Source organism: Mastacembelus armatus, chromosome 6, assembly GCF_900324485.2.
Source record: "Mastacembelus armatus chromosome 6, fMasArm1.2, whole genome shotgun sequence".
Taxonomy (NCBI): Eukaryota; Metazoa; Chordata; class Actinopteri; order Synbranchiformes; family Mastacembelidae; genus Mastacembelus; species Mastacembelus armatus.
In genome coordinates, this window is record NC_046638.1 from 8,579,364 (window position 1) to 8,599,207 (window position 19,844).

Sequence of the window (19,844 nt, forward strand, 5' to 3'; positions counted from 1 at the left end):
CCTGCTTTCAGTCTGTCTAAACATAAGCTGTGCAGTCAGTGCAGCTTCCTCAAAGTCACTGTCTAATCCTGACTATCCACACGAATGTTAACTAGGTTAGGAGGTCAACCTCTTCTTCTTCATCAGAACAATCAAATGTGGGCCTAACGTTATTTTTTTAGTTTATCTTAATATATAGAGACAGAATATTCTGCTGCTGTCAACAATTAAAAACACAATTCACAATATATTTTTTCCAGATAATCCAGGAACACCACACTTCTAAATGACCTTTTCCTTTGACAGAGATCAGTTCTCCTATCTGACACACTTACCGTGCATAACACCAACACACGGATCTTGGGTAAATGATCCAAGAGCAAATATATACAGTCCCCTAACCCTGAACTTTGCATCAATCTTAGTTAATTGCAGTCTTGTCAGGAGCGTGATTATTCAAACAGGTAATGCAAATGTTAATGAGTTCAAATTTGCATATCTTTATTTTCCCGTGGTTGAAATGTCATTGGTTATGACACTTTACAGTGAAGAATGCCACTCCTGATGGCCCCCTGATATGCTGCTGGCCATTAAGAGGCCAGAAAAGAGCAACTGAAGGGTGTTTGGGGGAAATAAATAAGGAGCCGTGCTGAAAATAAAATGAAGTTGTTGTTTTTTTTATGCAAACAAATAAAAAATACAGTTATGCATTCACCAGAATGCATTAGTGACAGACCAATCTGAGTATTCCATAAAGAACAAAATCTAATCTATATAATGTAGCCAACCAAACATACACCTCTTTGCAATCTGAAGTCAAGTTGTCCTCTTACTGTAAGATGTTGTGCATACTGTTCTTACAACACAAATTTCAAGTGTTGTTGGCGTGGTCCTCATCATCATGCGCCTGATTTGACATGGCTTAAATAACTATCTTCCTGCCAGTGATTGGCATTCACACAAGAAGGGGTGAGTGGGACTGGGGAGCAGATGGTGACATTCCACATGACCAAACTGATCAATCAGCATGCTGGGACGCAGGTGCAGCACAGGCGGGCAGCACCACACCATCTATTTCACCATCTACAGGGCACAAACACATGGGCACCAATCGTGGCACCCTGAGGGTCTGCATGCTCCTCTGTCCCGCTGTGCCAAGGTTGATGACATCAGAATTTCCCATCCGCTCTTCTACAGGATGCCAAGAAAAAGAAGAAGTAGAAAAAAAAGAAAACCTGTATTAAAACTGTTATAACAGCCTGGCCTGGGATAGATTATGTAAGTGACGTCAAAGCAGGGACTCCCATATTTTACCTGATACTGAACTGATAAACAGTGGACAAAAGATCCTAGACATTATAAACTTGAGAGTGTTACTTTTAGGATCTGATGGGTAAATTTACTTCTTCACTGACACTCTCTGGATACTTTACTTTATCAGAGGTACATGACCCCATCTTAAAATTTAGGGTCAGCTATTATAGAAACATAACAACACTGTTGATGATTTTTAGGATTTTATTAGTAATTAACCTGGCGATTATTAGTTTGGTCAATAAAAATAAAGTAGTAAAAGCACCCATTTTATTTTCCCAGAGCACACAAAAGAAGCAAATCTTTACACTTAAACTGTTGGAAATAACAAAAGGCAGGATTTTTTGTTTACATTTTCTATATTATTATTATTTAAATAGTTCCTAATTATTTTCTGTCATTTGACTAATTAATCGACTAATTGGTTCCGCTTTTGTTGTTTTCCATTTTAACAATGAATATTTTGGTGAGCAGTTGAGTGCTCCAGTAAGAAATAGTAATGTTCATCTTACCAGACAAATAAAAATGAGTTGGGTTAGACTTTACATTTTACAGTATGATGTAAATATGATGTGATTGTGCCAGGCCTTGAAAAACACAACCAACACTATTGCATACTAATTCTGTATAAAGTGTTAGTTTGGTAATGGTTAATATCTAATCCATCCATCCATCCATCTTCTATACCCGCTTTTTCCTGTTCAGGGTCACGGGGATCCGCTGGAGCCTATCCCAGCTCTCTCTCGGGTGGAAGGCAGGGGTACACCCTAGACAGGTCACCAGTCTGTCGCAGGGCCACATATAGACACACAAAGACAGACAACCTCACACACTCACACTCAGTCCTACGGGCAATTTTAGAGTCACCAATTAACCTGACATGCATGTTTTTGGACTGTGGGAGGAAACCGGAGTACCCGGAGTAAACCCACGCAAGCACAGGGAGAACATGCAAACTCCACACAGAAAGGCCGGGATGCGAACCCACGACCTTCTTGCTGTGAGGCAACAGTGCTAACCACTCAGCCACCATGCTGCCCGGTTAATATCTAATGCAGTTGAAAATATGTTATTGTTAAAGTAATTAAAATATACATTTAACAGCTAATGCCTGTAAGTAATTGCCATTGGAGGACATGTCATTGAATGCATCTCAAAAGCAAACAGGCCAACAGTATGCGGCCAGGGGTAAGTGGGTTAACTGTGGTGTTTGATACCTGCTGACGTGACTCTGTAGTGAGGATCTACTGTGTCTTCGGGATAAGAACTGAACCCAAGGAGCTGATCTCATACTCTGGCCTGAGCGCTGGAAGAAGTGGTCACTGTAAGAGGATTTGGAGAGGCCTTGGCTGCAGGTTGCACGTGAGAGCCAGACTCTTCGACCTCCACGCAACAGTGACCTTGTTGTCCCATATTCACCAGCACCTACAAGGAGAAGACGGGTGGCTTTAGGTCATTGCCAGTCTAATGTGGGACCAGTTCCAGGAAGCATGTCATAAAATCAGAGCTCCACAACAAACTAATTTTGTGTTTGGGCATTTGTTTTCAGTTTACATTTCTTTTATTATTATTATCATTATCATTGTTGTTGTTGTTTTAAATTTCAATTAAAATTTTAATATAAGGGAGCGCTGTTTCAGAAATATGGAGATTACATTGAAGAGATATTGTAACTGTGGTACTGTGGTATGGTATGGCCACAAAAATGGCAGCCACTTTGAAAGGAGTGTTGTGTAAATCTTAACATTTGGAGGAATGAGCAAGGGCAAAGACTGCGGAGATGAGACCTTCCAACCCAAATCAGTAGTGACAGGAGATTGACAGTGAAATAAATCAGTCCAGAATAGCCAGCAACCGAAGGTCAAAAATAGAGTGAGAAAACAATGTCTAACGAGGAAACAACATTTTCTTGAGATTTAGATGGCGTGTCACCGTTCCACACCTCCTGTTTTATTAACAAGTCAGCAACTGACAAGGTTTGATGTATGTGTGGGATATGTTAGGGAACAGAAGGAGAAACTGTCAGGACTATCATAGTAAAAAAATGCATGTTGCTAATCCAATCATAATTAAAGCATTTGTCAGGTGTACAAGAAAATGTTTGACAGTTTTAGAGATCAAAGCTAAATTAATAAAATAATCAAGATCACTAAACATGGGCTAAACTCGCCTGAGTAAATAATGATTTCCCAATGTTTTTATTTGGTCTATAGTATAATAAACCAAGGGTGTCCAAAGTTCACCTACAAGACCCTACATATTCTCCAGAAAAATAAGTGTAGAATATTAATCATACAGAAATATGTAATATTCATGGCCTGCTCCATGCCAACCTTATGCCTCCCAACATGACTCCCTGATGTGACCACTATCAGATTTGTGGCTTTTGGGGTCTTATTTTTCCAATCTAGGAAAGAGTTAGTTCATGAACTAGGCTTTGATTATTCAACCACAATATTTATACAGTTGCTTATAGGTTGCATAGTTGGAATATTTTCATAATTTAACCATTTACACAACAGAAACCCTTAGTACTCCAGCATAATGTGAATGTTTTCATACATTTGTAAAGGCAATTTCTTATTTATATTGCATCATCACATCAAATTACAAAACTTCTTTTCCATTCATCCGTGTAGACTGCATTGGTACACTGCATCCAACAGGTTTTTGCTATCATATGAAACATTATTAGAATTGAAAAGAATCTGTGTTTGAGAGTGGTCATAAAACTGAGCATGAGGCAGGACGCTCACTTAAACCACTTTCTGACAGGAGGCTGTTACAACTGAACCTGCTGTACTGCCTTGTTCAGAGACTACACATGCTCGTACTCTCAGCCCTGCCAACCTGTGGTCGACTATTTCAGGTTTGTATACCCTGATGTCTGACCTGGGCCTCTGACCCTTAACATCAGCTCTCACGACCACATTGTCAAATTCTGTGCAACGACTTAGTAGCTGAAAAGACAAAGAGATTTACAGTTTTATATTGTTCTACTGCACTTCTATATACATATGCCGTCATATAACATGCTTTATTGCTGCCATGCATTACTTTTTATTCACAACCAGTGTCGGTGGAGCTGTGGAGTAACATTTCCTGTTTCCATCAACAGATGGCAGCATAAAATTAGTCATGATGTAAGAATGTATTTAGCTCCTGTTTTTCTTGACCTGGTGACTTCATTCTTTTGAATTTTCATGTATACTCTCATTAAGGGATTGTGTCCATCATCACTTACTATCATTTGTATGTTAGGAACAGTGACTGCACTGTTTTACTATCAAATTAACACATGTGTATATTGTGTGTCATTTTGTAGCAGGTTTACTGATGTGACATAAGTCAAGGGTATATTAATATCTGCTGCAGACAGTCGAAATTCATTTCATCCTCTTGGGGGTTATTTTTCTTCCTGCCCAAGTGTGTCTCAGATTTCAGGCGGAGGAAAAAATAGTAAGCTGTGTGATGAGCAAAGACAAATCTTGGGACAATCTGTCTGTGAAGCCTGTGAGGTCTGTGAAGCCCCCCCCCCCTCAAAAAAAATAACTCAAATCAAATCATTATTTGACATGAACATACTGGCCGATATCGAGATCGATACACGCGCTGGAAACGACCAGTTTACATGGTGAAGTGATATCATCCTGGCTGTTTACCCGTCATTGTCACTATCTGATCAACCAACTTCCTGCAGCAGCGCCCCCTGCCGGCCGTCCGCGAAACCGCAGCGCACAAGCAGCGCCAAGTCAGACACATTGAAAAAATAAAACCCCGCTCAAGGTTTTTAAATTAAACCTCCCTTCAAAATGCAATCAACACCTCTAGAAAACGGACGAGGCAAAGATGAAGTACTGAGGGTTTTATCCCCCTTCACTTCCACTGGAAGCATGTCAGGAAGGTTTCAGCACTGAAAGCTAAATCAAATTCATAGTTGATACTGTTTGCTCTTAAGACAGCACTAGTTCTCCTCAGTACACATGCACGCAGCTTTTAAAGAACACGTTGCTCTAAGCATTGTGGAGACCTGCCACTGTTCTTCTGTGGATTTAGTCCGTGTCAGTGTTTTCTGGCCCAGACTGACTGTTTGCAGGACTGTTTGTATTAGTCACTGAAAATAATTCTTATAAATAATTTATTCTGTGATGTATAAAAATCTAAAGATCCAAAATACCCAATACTAAAATTCTGTGTACATGGATAATTGTATAAGACTTTTAAACCTTTAAAAAATATGAACCCGTCATTTAAACCTGGCACATGTGTGCTTTTAATTCGAAGGCAAAATCCCGGTCCTCTTCCGGCCCTGTCTCTGCTCCTTGTGCGTAACTTGACGCAGACGGCTCGTCTGTGGCTGCTGCAGGCGTGCTATTTGCGGCAGCGGAGGGACCCCTGCGAAATGCCTTTTGTATGCTCGGGTGTTTTTTTTTTTTTTTGGGGGGTTCTGTTTTGTGTTTTGCGAGGGTCTGATCACAGCGTTTGCAGCCATGCTCTGTGGTGGATTCAGCGGGCTGTCCTAGCTGACTGAGCCGCTCCAGCAGCGGTGGGTCCGGTGCAGCGCACAGCCGGGGATGAGGCCTACTTGTTAAAGCTCCCCCACCACCACCTCCACCGTGATGGCTGATGATCAACAACAACCTGGTCAGAAGCCTGCCTCGGGGTTAGGCTCTCTTCCGGCGATGGTGCCAGGACTCCAGGGGCCCGAGGCTAACGCGTTACAGTTCAAAATAAAGAATTCAATTTGGTAAGGATGGGACGGATCCTCAAGCAGCCGCACGGTCCTCTTCGCTAGCCGTAGCCTCGTAATTAGCCGTGGCAGTGGCAGGGTGGCAGTGTGCTGCACAAAGCGGGTGAAAATAACACGGGTGCTCCCGTGATCACCGCATAGATCTGAAGTATTTTAAAATGCGACGGCAGCGAGTCAAGCCGCGCTGTCCGCTGCCTGTTTGTGCATCGATAACAAGCTACGGCAGGTTATTTACAGCTGCATGAGCCGTAATCGTTAGCATCGAGCCATAGGAGGCCATGTTATGGATGACACCAGAGTCCACCGGTGGTGCTGATGCTCAGGCTGACAGGTGTCAAAGCAGACAGCTCCTCACACACACACACACACACACACACCCAAGCACAGTGGTTCACGCTGATCCGGTGGTGGGAGAGCAGGGTGATACAGGAAAAAAAAAAAAAATAAGTGAGACAAGACCTGCTTCCGATAGCGACCTAGATTCTGTGCGTGTCTGTGTCTGTTATTTACAGTGGGTTGGGAAATTAGTCATATACGGTTTCAGTTCGATTCCCCAGTAAACTATGATTCAAATCAGCAGAATAACATGACATTTTATTAAGTGTATTGATGCACATGGTATGACAGGAGAGCACAATGGTAAAGGATTCACCCTCCTCCTTGTGCACACTAGTCCCAAATGGAATAATTTACTAATAGTCAGTATACAGAGAACAACCTGCAAGGGGTGATGTGATAACATGTTACAGAGGTGTCTGAAATTTAAAAAAATCCAAAAATGATGCTTTCTCATTTTCCTGCATATATTCTGATGGTTTTCTGTGGAACTCAGCTGCACCTGTTTGATTATCATTGAGGTATCTATATGGCAGCATCTGGATGTGGTCTTTGTTAACTAAATGATAAACTATTATTCCTTTTTGTTTTTTGTTTTTTTTAATGTGAGGTTTAGGCCGTCAACAGAGCCCACAATATGCTGTTTTTCAGAAGTCATTTTGTCATGTCACATTTGAGAAACACAGTTTCACATGTTCACATTCACCTGTCTGAGTTTCAGGGGTCCTGGTATTACACAGGTCATGGTGTACTGTGACATTTTAATAGAACAGTCAGTAATAAGCACTTGTCAACCCAGAAGCCAAGTTGTAGACCTCCACGATTAAATGACTTTGGAGCATGTTTCTTGGCAGGTGTATTTTGTAACCAAGCTGTGAATGTCCCCAGGAGCACAGTCAGCTCCATCGGGACTCTTCCTAGAGCCTGGTTGTCCTGCCAAACTGTGTGACCAGTCAAGATCCTTTGGTTAGGGTGAAGTTGTGGTGTGTGTGATACTGCTCATTAATGTCCATGAATGGCCCTGGAAAAAATCTGGACTTCAATCCCATCAGACATCTGTGGGCAGACTCTGAAAGGACCTGCCATTAAAAAACACCCAAATGTGTAATTGTTATTAAAGGTGTTTTATGGAAGTACTGAATAAATCGTCTTAATCAGATAATTAAATTTAATACAAAATTTACAAAAAAGTGACGTGAAAAGACATGTTTTCACTTCTTCAGTGGGATTTATTGATGGTGCTGTCTGTAAATTGTTGGCAAAAAAAATACATTCACCATTTAATGTGTCACACAAAGTGTGCAAAAAACAAAGGAGTCTGAATACTTCCACTGTATGTCATGATATCTCAGAAAATATACAGTCAGCTGACGGTTTATTAGTTAAACCCAATGTGGCCTGGTGATAAAGCCTTCCTTCATGAAGATATTCTTGTATTTAGTGTAATAAAAAAATTTAGGGATAAGAAATTTAACTTAAATTGAAATATCAAGAAAACCATTTGTTGTCAGTGTTGTTTTAGCCTGAGTACTGGTAATTCACATTTTTTTCTCTTTCTCATTGTAGCAAATCTGTACAATCAAAAGTGGACAGCATATTGGTGAGTATTAATGAGCACTAATAAACTGTTCTACCTGCAGTGATGCTTCTTAGATTTCTCAGATTATTTGCATCACAGCAATAATTATGAAAAAAGGATTTAATGATAAAAACTTTAATCTGTGTACTATAGTGAACATCATATTGGGAAACACAATAGCATAATACATGGTGATTTATTTATGCATATTTATCTGAGCTGAAGTGCCACATAGGGTTCATCGCTAAGGTCATGTAAGTGAAATCAAGCGTGAATCAAGCCTTTTATTAATCACCAATACAAAATATGGTGATTGGAGCCTGGAGTCTATTTTAGTTGCAACAAGTTCTGTCAAGTACTGTTTTTAAATTCTGATGAAACATCGCCCTTTTAGCACCTGTACAGAAATCTCCATTTGGTATAAAGATGAGAGGACAGAATATCATAAAGGTGCACAGTAATATTTAGTAAGGTACATAACATCATAGTATATGTGCAAATGACAGGTGTAAAGGTCAAATTGGAAAATCCCCCCAAAAATTACAGGAAGGTGGTGCAAAAGAAAAAAAAACGTTTCAGCCAAGGTGTGTGCAGAGAGGGGCTGGTAATTCACTCTGTGCTTGTAACAATGCAGAGTAGTAAAAAGCGATTTCATTCACTGCTCATTGGCTGTCAGCTCTTATCTCATTCATTCAAGTATTGGTTCCCTTGGCAACAAAGAGCCAAAGAGAAAAGGAAGAAGTAAGATGAATCCGTTCTCAGAAACCATTTGAAAAGCTGTTGGGCAGGAATCAATAGCAAGGTGGTTGTGTGCAACTGTCATACCTATGCAGTGTTTTAAAACACATAGGCCTGAAATCAGTTACTTCGTGCTACGTCTCCTATTTTATTCTGTATTAGTCTCATTGTGAAGCTCATAGATTCTGCTTATGAAAAAGGTGAAGACTTTAGTCTAATAGACTACATTAAATAATCCTTTCACTCTGTTCCTTTTGATGTTTTTATTTTTACAGCAAGATGTTGAGAAGTTTACAGACATCGAAAAACTCTACCTCTACCTTAAGTTGCCTTCTGGTCCCAGCAGTGGCAATGATAAAAGGTATGCTGCATACACACACTTTACTGAAGCTTTCCACTTTGCTCACTGGCCTGCTTTTTTTTTTTTTTTTTTCCTTCTACTTTTTTTCATGCACACACTCCTTTTGTTGTGGCTCCCATTACATTTTTGGCACTTTTTCATTGCTTGTCAAAGATTCAAGTCACTTTCCACTAGATGCTGCACAGACTCAGTTTAGGCTGATAGCACCCAGAAATTTAAGTGAATTGAAGTTTTACATCAGTGTTTTTATTTTATTAGTAGAAAATGATCACTTATTTTTCAGCTGACCATGACCATGTATGAATATCAATGTTAAGCCAACCACTGATATATGTAGACCTGTGCTATACCTAGCTGTCTGTGTTTCATTTGTTTCCCCATATCTATTCATCACGCCAACCCCCAAATTCTGCCCATTTGGACTGAGAATGACAGGGGGTCCTCCACTCCTGGATTATGGTATTAAAGTTTCTGTATTAACATGAAATGATGCATTCAAGTCGAGGACACCGCCTCACCAGGTTTATTTTTCTTATGCACTAATTTCAGTGATCAGAGTTCCATGTCGTCAAGCCGTACTCAACAGATGTATGCATTCAACTGGATACGGAATCACCTAGAGGAGCACCCAGAGACTTCCCTCCCAAAGCAAGAGGTGTATGATGAATACAAGTGAGTGTGTGACCTTCACGGTGGGTCAGGGGCAGGTAAAGAGGAACAGAAATGGGGACTAATAATATGTATCACCTTACAAACTTAAAGTGGACTTTGCCTTACAGGAGCTATTGTGACAATCTTGGCTACAATCCACTGAGTGCAGCAGACTTTGGAAAGATCATGAAGAATGTCTTTCCTAACATGAAAGCACGTCGACTGGGCATGAGGGGAAAATCCAAATATCCTTTTATTTTGACCTAAACAGAGTTGTTCTTTCCATCTTTTCTCTGTGGGTAATGCTTTATGTTCATTGCATCCATGATGTGAAGCTCTCATTCACATTGTTTTTATTTTAACAGAGCCTAAAAAATGCCTTTTAATCATGTTTTTAGCTGTTGCTGTTTTTTTTTATTTCAAACTCTTGGCTCATTTTCATAAGATTAAATTCCATCTTTGGAAAGGTCAAGGTGAATGTGAATCATCTGGTTGTGATTTACCAGTGATGACAGTTTTTTTTTTGGCCAAAAAGTTTTAAAGGCTTAAAGCTGAGTTTATATGGTCATACAGCTCTATTCCAAATGACTGGAGTGAATAATTATGACCCGATGAATTATTGGCTGTCTTGCTTGCAGTGTGAATACATGAGTATGCAAGGTGGATCATTTGTTCTGACTTTGTCAAAAATAAATGAAAATGCTGTTAAAGATAGGATCAGTAATGCACAAAGAGGCACATGATGTCAACAAGGTGCTACTGAGAAATCAAACGTCCTTAAATAATGCGATCCAGAAAGACTGCTACAAAATACTTCCCACACCATAGTATATGTTCATAGCTGTCGGTTTTGTCATTGAGCATCAACGAAACCTTAACTCCTTCTCACATACTGTTATAGCGGGTTAAGGAAGAAAGCTTTTGTTCACATGCCGTCTTTACCCAACCTGGATCTGCAGAAATCTGGTGATGGGGTGAGTTACACTGAAATAAATTTGAAACAATAAATAAATAATGTAGTTATACTTGCTTATGTCTGTGCTTATCCACGTGCTGCTGTGCTCTGCCCGTAGTGCGAGTTGATGGAGCCGACTGGCCAGTCCCCTAGTGCTGAAGATGAAATGAGATCTGCAGCCTGTGGACTGGTTTGTGAGTGGGCCCAAAAGGTACTGAGTCGGCAGTTTGACAACGTGGAGGACCTGGCCCGCTTCCTGCTCAATAGCCACTATATTGGTACTAAGTCCATGGCTGCACTCACTGTTATGACCGGAACACCCACAGGTAAAGATGTCCTCTGACCTATCGCTGTGGTTATTTTACTGTTGTCTGCATGTGTTTGTGTTTTCGTGTACTGTACATCAAATTGGAATGAAATGGAAATCAATGGCAGTATTACGGCTGGGCAGTATGTTTTAAAAGTACCAGAGATCCAGAGATAATTGTTTTTCAATATATGGGTTAGAGTTTTGAATTTTAAATCTTTTTGCAAGTTTGATGAGTCTGTTCATAATTTTTCTGTCCTTCCCAGGAATGAAGACGCCAACTCCAGCGTCAGCGTTCGTGCCCACAGCTGAGGCCAACTCTTTCCAGCCCCAGGTGAAGACTCTGCCCTCTCCCTCTGTTGATGCAAAGCAGCAACTCCAGCGAAAGATCCAGAAGAAGCAGCAGGAGCAAAAGCTCCATTCACCCCTGCCCACTGAGACCCAGGTCAAAAGAACAGAGGCCAGTACCCCAGGTCCCACCATCCCCTGTGGCAGTCCTGCTCTGCTCTCCCCTCAGCCCACCATAGGCATTGTCGTAGCAGCTGTCCCCAGCCCAGTTACGGTAGGCTGCTACATTTTGAATAGTAGCATTTTTTCTTTTTCAGATATATTAAATATGCATCAATGTCATTTTATGTTCTTATTGTTCTTCTCCCAGGTACAGAGAAGCAGACAGTTAATGACCTCGCCCAGCCCTGTAGGGACAGCAGAGGGAAAAATGTTGCCTGTGAACTTCCAAGTGGTCACTCAGTCTCTTAAACAGTCCCCAAAAACTCCCCAGAATATCTCAGCTAGTCCGGTGGGTGATCGGCTGGGACGACACAGTACACGGTACGCTCAAATCCTGCCCAAGCCCTCTGCCACCAGTGCCATCACGCTACGCTCACCCCCTACCCTGCTTATCACCAACAGCCCCATTAAAACTGTGATGCCCACTTCCCATGTGAGCTCAGTCAATGTGGTGAAGATGACGGCCATTGCGCTGGCTCCCAGCAGCAGCAGCAGCAGCACTAGTAATAGCAGCAGCACAACTGTGCGTCCTTCTTCAGCGGGTGTGAGCACCACAGCTGCTTCGGATGATTCCCAGCAGTCACAGGGTGGGAGCTTGGCTGCGCCTCAATCTCCTGCAGTCAGATCCAGTGCCCCTAGCTCTGGCCCAAGCAACTCCACTGACACCAAAGTGGTGTCTGAAGCTGGAAACGACAATAACCACACTTCTGAGAAAACTGCTGTAAGCATCAAAGAGGACAGAGTGCCTAAGTTTAGGGCTTCCAGTGAGCCAAGCTTCTTGGTTAAGTGTTCTCCGGGACCAGATAAAGGGGCAAGGATTAAAAATGATCCCATATCCCCTCCCACCACGGTAGCTGTAGCTGGGACTCAGGACAGCAATAACAGTAACTGCCATGACAGTACTTTGTACTTGACTGTTGATAATCAGAACTCCAGTGGCAGCATGTCATCCAGTGGCTCTTCTGTTACCCCAGCACTGAAGGATCCCTGCCCAGATGCCAAGAGCCCCAGGAAGCGCACAGGCCCAGTCGGGGAGTCCCATGTGATTCCTGTAAAGAGGGTGTTCATCTCCCAGCAGCCCCTGTCTGTAGTTGACAGTTCCAAACCTGGAGTCAGTGCTGCGGTGAAGAGGATCCCCAGACCAGGAACCCCTGCCAGACCAGAGAGTGCCCCCTGCAAAGTGACTATGAAACACACATCTATAGGGCCTACACAGATCCTTGCGCTGTCCGACTCACCCATCACACACACTGAGGGATCCCAGACTGTTGTCAAACCCCATGCCTTGGTGGTGAAACAAGAAGACCATTCTCTCACCCCTGACACCAGCACCGGAGCAGCTGGAAGCAACCCGTCTGATCAGGCATTGCTACAGCAGATCACCGGGGACCCTCATGCCATACCAGCTAACTCAGGAGCACATGAAGCCTCTGTGATGAATGAATTAAAGAGCACAATATGGGAAGAGGGGCAGCTTGATGAGCTCCGGAAGCAGGCATTTGCTCAGCAGATACCAGCAGAACACAAACAAGCCCCTGCTGACCAACTTTCCATTATAGCTCAACCCTCCGAGACCTCAGCCCAGCTTACCCTCACGCAGGAAATGGTGGACTTTGCAGGTTCTCAGCCAAACATGGACTACTTCCCATTTAATGACGATGACATGACCCAGGACAGCATTGTGGAAGAGCTAGTCCAAATGGAGGAACAAATGAAGCTGAAGGGTCTGTTTGCTAGCTGTGTTGATGTCTCTCTGCAAGGACAGTCAGCCAGCAATCAAAACTCAATCCTGAATGCTCATCAGGGCAGCACTACCTTCTACCACTCTGCCCACAGCAGTACCACTCCTGTCCAAACGCCCACTCCAACACCCACACCAACCCCAACACCTACCCCCACCTCTGAAGTGACGCTTGGGCATAGCCTAACTAGAGAGAGCCCCTGCTCCCGCATGGCTCCCATCACTCCTGTGGACGGAGCCATGGGTCGCCACACCCCCATCAGCACGCCACTGTCCAACTGCAGCAGCAGTGTCCCCCCAAGCCCGGTGGAATGCAGGAACCCTTTTGCATTTACTCCTATAAACTCAAGCATAACAGGTTATCACGATGCCAGTATTGTCTCCAGTAGTCCTGTCAAGCCCATGCAGAGGCCGATGGCCACACACCCAGACAAGGCCAAACTGGAGTGGATCAACAACCGCTACAACAGCAACTCTGGGGGTCCTTTGTCCAACCATAGCATTGGTATTCTGCCCAGCTACCAAGATCTGGTAGATGACCAGTTTCGTAAGCCACATGCCTTTGCAATTCCTGGCCAGTCATTTCAGGCCCAATCAAGACAGGATGCTGCTCACTTTGGCCGTCTGACTCCCATTTCCCCAGTGCAACAGCAGCAGCAGCAGCAGCAGCAGCAGCAACAACAACAAACACAACAGCAGCTAGTAACAGGTGTAACTACTCCCACTAAACAGGAGAGTTTTGCCGTGCCTGCACCATTAGACAACAAAGCATCAACCTCATCTGCCTCCAGTACTTTCCGTTGCCGCAGCGTCAGCCCTGCAGTACGCCAGAGGAACTTCAGTGGTAACACAGGCCCTCCAACTACCACCACGAATACCACCACTACCACCCGAGCCGTGGTCTCACCCTTTAACTCTCCTATCACCTCTGAGGTGCTCAGCATTCTCTCCAACAGCCAAACAGTCAGTTCTGTGCACAGCATGGTCCAGCGGAGCCAGTCTGTGCCTCTAAACATCATGATGCAGAGTGAGATGCTGCCTGTGCAGGGTCAGAGTAACTCGGCCAAAATCACAAATGTTCTGCTCAGCAAGATGGAAGCTGATGGAGATGATTCTGTTCGTGGTCTGGGCATAAACAACCTCCCCTCTAACTACACGGCCCGTTTGAACCTCACACAGATCCTGGAGACCACTCCTGGCTTCGCTGGAGGAGCTGCACACCAGCCTCAGGTACCTGTTAGCTCCAATCCTGCTGCCTTTGATCTCCAGCAGCATGGCTACCTTCCCACTACCAGTGCAGAACAGATGAGTTTCTCCACTGGGGATAGCCAAGCACAAGTGGGTCCTGCTGAGCAAGACCAGCAGCAGGCTCAGCAGCTTCAGGAGAATCCTGTTCAGACACAACCACAGCTCCTCCTCCAGAACACACAGCAGCAGGAGGTGGAGGACGAGCAGCAACAGCTGGATTTCAACAACACTGTCAAGGACTTGCTGGGGGATGATGGTCTCAACCCCAGTTCCCAGTTAGTGGGTCAGGTAGCTTCAGAGCTCAACGCTGTGGCGTCCGACTTCTCAAACGACATCAGACTGACCTCAGATCTGTCCAGTAGCATCACTGACCTTAACACATTGGACACCAACCTGCTGTTTGATCCTAATCAACAGCAGGAACAATATGAAGACTCAACACTGGAAGAACTGAAGAATGACCCGCTTTTTCAGCAGATATGCAGTGATACTGTGAACTCTGGTTTTGACTGGCTAGAAAGTAAAGACCAGCCTACTACAGTAGAGATGCTGGGCTAATGTTGTCTTTTATTCCGTATGATTTCTGTTCTCTGTTGTTTGTTTGGTGCGTATGTAGTATATGTGTTTCAAACTATAGTTTGTTGGGATTTGTCTGGACATTTGTTCTGTTAAAAAGTGCCAGGCTTACCAGAAAATCTCTCCTACTGACATTTAGTTACTTCTCTCCTTTTTCATTCCTCATCCAAATTTAAGTACTTAACCACATTTCTCCTTCATTTGAAATCAGAAATGTAAGCTTTTCAAGTCAAAAAGTGTGAGTACTTGGTGGCAGCATGCACTTCAGAGATCGGACTTGTGTGGTATGAACATTGAGCAAAACCTAATCATCCATGTTATAACCAATCAATAATGCAATATTTGTATTTAATGACCACTTAGTCAAAGTGAGATGGGTAGAAAATTTGGCACAAAAGACTTCACCAAAAATGTATGCTGTTGTATAGTATTGACAGTGTGTGCAGTTCAAGTTCAACCAAATGCAGACAATATTGGGACTGTAGTATATGCACATAATAGTTGTAGTACATTTGCCTGCCATATCTCAATATTAAAAAAAAAGGGTAGCATCATATGCTGCCAGGTGCTGAATTTATGACATAATCTTTATACTTTATCATATACCAAATCAGTGGAAGACTGATTCACATCTGAGCATTGTCCAAGAGTGAAATTTTCTTAAAGCCTATACTTCTTGTACTGTTTAATATCTTACAAAGGGAGTAGATCAATCAGTAGTGAGGAGATGGGAATTCAGGCCACATTGTGGACTACACATTGAAAGGAATCAACAACTGGCTGCCTTATTCCCAAAGTCCAAGGCCTTATGCCATCTTTAGAGAGACTGTATATAGTATAATGTTAAGATATCTTTGGAACCATCCAGAGCTTCATCGTATCAAGGCAGCTGTTACTCTGATATTTTCAGTACTATTTCTTATTCTGTTTTTGTTTTGCAGTGTTACAATATAGATGCATATTGTATAGGCTAACAAATACACTGTGTGTGTGCCCTTATTGGTAATGGATTTAGAGGAACTCGAATACGCTGTCATTTCATGAAAACCATAGCAGGCACACTTTCAGTCATGAGATTTTGTTTTTTTTTGTTTTTTGGCATGCTATAATCCCAGCATGGGTAAGAATATCAATGGTATGGAGAAGGCTTAGTTACATAGAAGGCTGGAGGCTGACATGTATATTTGATGTCATCTAGAGTACAAGAGGAAATGAAATTATTATGTTTTTGGAGATTCAGTCTTTTTTCCATACCAAAGATGATCTGTTTGAATAACATAAGAGATTATTACACATAGAGACACTCCTAGGAAACATTAACAACAACGGAAAAACGGGCAGCCTCGGAGACACAAGAGTTTATTGCATTTGAGGAAAAGGATAAAGTTGCATAAATCTTATGTACAGTATGTAAATTTGTGAAATGGTCACTGTCCTATGTTTTATAGGTAACCATGGACCTGAAAGCATGTTGAAACCATCACTGCTAGCCAGGTAGGCTATGTGATACAGTAGGATGCTTGCTTGAGTTTTTTGGCTATTGTCACTGTTGTATAAGTCATGTTTAAGCTCCATCTGTAAATAGGATAGATACATAGAGATTTGATGTATCAAGACACTATATTATGGCCATTATTCTAGCCAAGTATGTGCCATTTAAAAGAAAAAAAGCTTAACAGATCTGTAGTCGGCAAGATACTGTATGTTGTGTGTTACATTTCTGGCTCAATGTGTCGTAAAAGTAATGCTGTCTGGTCTCGCTTGCTGATTTTATTTTTTTTTTTCTATTCAAGGACAATAGGTCTCTGCAGTTGCAGAAGTGATATGTGCTTTGAGCAGGATCAATAGCATGGTATATTGAGAAAAATAAGTTGTGATAATGCTAACTGGTTGCAAACATCTCTGTGACAGACATTGTGCTCAAAGCCTTTCAGCAGACACTGGAAAAAAATGATTACTCATGTTTCAACAAACTTTGGAGGTTCACATTATTGCACTAAATTTTTATGACACATGGCTTTGCCACATCTTTATGGACAAATGTAATGATGGACGCCCGCAAAAAATAAAAAAAAAATATTTTTTATGGCAAGAGGAGTAAGGAAATTAACTGAATTGTCAGAAAATGACTAATTGTCTTGTAGCAAAATGTGCATTAATCTCAGTGAGATACACATTTCTTACTCATTCTCATACATGAGAATATAAAGCATTGAGGAGAAAAAAGTAAAAAAAAAAAAAAAAAAACCTTTTAAAACCTACATGCTCATTATGTTGATAAATGATTGTACGCACACATGTGTGATGACTTCTGTTGTACTTTGTATTCTTGGTAACCACTGTCTTCTGTGATTTGGGCAGGTTCTGTTAACCAGACTGGCAGTGCTAGTTTCATGAGTTACATTTCTTTTAGTTGTGTGTTGTTTACTAATTTAATGTTGTTCTGTATGTTATGTTTATTAGTGTTTTCTGTCAATTTTGCATTTTTTTTTTTTTATTTTGCAAAATGCATTTGTGAAGAAATTAAACATTTTCTCTTCATTTTTTTCTGTAACAATAAGGCACTGATATTTGAATTTGAATGAAGGAAATGCACCTCTTTATCAATACAGGAGCTCCATCAAGCAGCAACTGATTCTTTACCTTTGACTGATCCAGAACCAACTCTGTTTGACTATCCATTTCTACAGTAGAAAAAAAAACCCTCCTCTGTGGTGTTGTCTGGTGTACTGCTTAATGTACAGTAGCTTGTTAATATTGCAAATGCGTTGTTTTTTTTGTTTTTTTGTTTTTTCAATGGAAAGTACTCACTGGTGAGATTTTTAAAGTGGTTTTAAAAGCCAATAAACTTTTTTAAAGAATGTTTTTGTGTGTTGAAGTGATAATGCTTTTGTATTTTATTGCAATAAATAAAAATGCTTCAAAGCATGAGTAAAAGTAAAATCTGTAGGACTTGAATTGGTTGATTTATTAGCTGATGACAAGATGAGAAGATTTTAGATATGTATGATATTTCTCCACTGCAAATGCTGCAAGACAACAAGAAAAATATATGATGGTATTGATATTTTTCAAACAGCAGTCAAGTCTATGCAAAACCTTCCCATCACCCTCTTTGTTTGAGGTTAAAGGTCATCAGCTCCCCAAATGACCTCTAAGGTCAATGGGGGGTGGCCTGTCCATCTCAGAGACAGGCTACAGCCAATCAGAGCCCAGTTTGTTGGTCCTCTACCCAGCTTTCCCATGGCCTTGCGATATTCATAACATGATAATGACCTTAATCCTACTGGTCTTGGCCAACTGGCCTAACCTTAAGCCATGTGGAGCCTAGCTTTAACCTCAACCTCCACACCATGTCATTTAGCAGAGTCAAAACAGTTCACAAAGATATGGGATCATCTTTCTTGTTTGTATACAACATATTTTAACCCTAGAATTGCTAAGCTACTGGCAGTGACATAGACATCTTACCATGCTTGCCATAGTTAAAATCATCACTGTGTTTTTTGTGAAAATGAAAATATTTTTGTATCCAAAGAAATAAAACATTGGCTTTTATTTTGTCTCTCTTAAATGACACATGTCAAAGGATGTTGTCTGACTGCAGAAACAGGAACCTTTATGTCAGTTAACTGGTTAATAACCCTTCATCAGTGGTAAATTACAGCAAATAAAAAAATGACCATTTAAATACATATGGGTAAAAATGTGTTTTTCTTGAATATAGAATCATTAGTAAAGTAACATAAACTATTGAGTAAGCACATTATGGGATGCCATTAAACTGACCACTGGTTAAGAGCCTTGAATTATAACTATAAGGCTTTAGATGATTAAATCAATAGTTAGCTCTAATCAATACATAATTACATTTCACTCTGCTCTTTTGATTGGATATTGAAGTGTGGATGTGTAAGTTTGTGGCAGTAATCTCTTAAAATCATCAACTGTGTTGTCCTTAAGAATAAGGGTTATATAATGTATCTGATATATAAAGAATTTTGCAAAACACTACATATTTCTCCGTCTGAATGGGTGGGTGTTGTGCTGATACAGCATGGCCAACCTCACAGCTGTAGCCCATTGTATTCTATTGAAGGAGGGCTGGGCGATGGGAGGGTTATAGTCAAAAGCCACGGCCACTGGATCAATATCTGAATTCATTAGGCAGCTGATTTGGAACTATCAATATCTCTTCATAATTACCAGGTTTTCTGGCAGGAGCAGATGCTGTTCAGTGTGACCTTATTACCAGTGGCTCATAGTGACTGATAATTCACTGTGGTCATTTTATATTATCATATCTTTTCCTTAAATATCTCAGAAAAGAAAATATCTTTAAGTCGCTATGTGGGAAATCTGTGGTCGATTACTTATCAGTTTGTAGTTTGAAAATTTCCTAGTGTAATCTATTGACCTGATCGGAGTTTAATGCGTAAATGCATTTCAGCTTTATGTGGTATGTTATCAGTGAATGCAGTAAAAAGGTTCTACTTTTGTTGAGCCCTGCAACATAACATATCCACATTATTGATAAGAGACACTAAAAACCTCTTAAACAGGAAAAAAAAGGCAGGAAACATTAACAATAGAGAAACAACAGAGAAGAGCACTCTCTTAGGATCAACATGCAATAAATATGTCTATGTACAATGTAGGTAGAATGATAAATAAACAATTAAGATATGAACAACTTTTCTGTGCACTGTTTGGACCTGACCTGTAAAGACCTGAAAAGTATGTTTTAACATACTTCTGAAAGTGAAATAAGATAAAGTGAAATAATAGGTAAACAACTC

General features: G+C 41.3%; 1 protein-coding gene across 4 annotated transcripts; it reads left to right on the forward strand.

Annotated features, from left to right (window-relative positions):
• The first annotated feature begins 5,631 nt into the window (after positions 1-5,631).
• On the forward strand, positions 5,632-17,906 carry rfx7b (regulatory factor X7b). 4 transcript variants are annotated; one of them, XR_003295933.1, is made up of 11 exons: positions 5,632-6,040; positions 7,946-7,979; positions 8,972-9,057; positions 9,478-9,516; positions 9,607-9,729; positions 9,837-9,953; positions 10,598-10,682; positions 10,782-10,989; positions 11,237-11,532; positions 11,629-16,539; positions 16,839-17,906. XR_003295933.1 is itself a non-coding variant. In XM_026311033.1 (10 exons), exons 1-10 carry the CDS (start codon positions 5,913-5,915, stop codon positions 15,025-15,027), a joined length of 4,515 nt encoding a protein of 1,504 aa, XP_026166818.1. In that variant the 5' UTR covers positions 5,632-5,912; the 3' UTR covers positions 15,028-17,906. The 4 variants fall into 4 exon arrangements, 3 of the variants coding, with proteins under 3 accessions (XP_026166818.1, XP_026166819.1, XP_026166820.1); XM_026311033.1 differs by having other exon boundaries at positions 11,629-17,906; XM_026311034.1 differs by having other exon boundaries at positions 9,493-9,516; positions 11,629-17,906.
• Positions 17,907-19,844: the final 1,938 nt, after the last annotated feature.

Coding starts and splice junctions, on each gene's coding strand:
- rfx7b (XM_026311033.1), top strand. CDS start 5,913: ATGGCTGATGATCAACAACAACCTGGTCAGAAGCCTGCCTCGGGGTTA. Junction 10,683..10,781: donor TGCAGAAATCTGGTGATGGG/GTGAGTTACACT, acceptor CTCTGCCCGTAG/TGCGAGTTGATGGAGCCGAC. Junction 11,533..11,628: donor CTGTCCCCAGCCCAGTTACG/GTAGGCTGCTAC, acceptor TTCTTCTCCCAG/GTACAGAGAAGCAGACAGTT.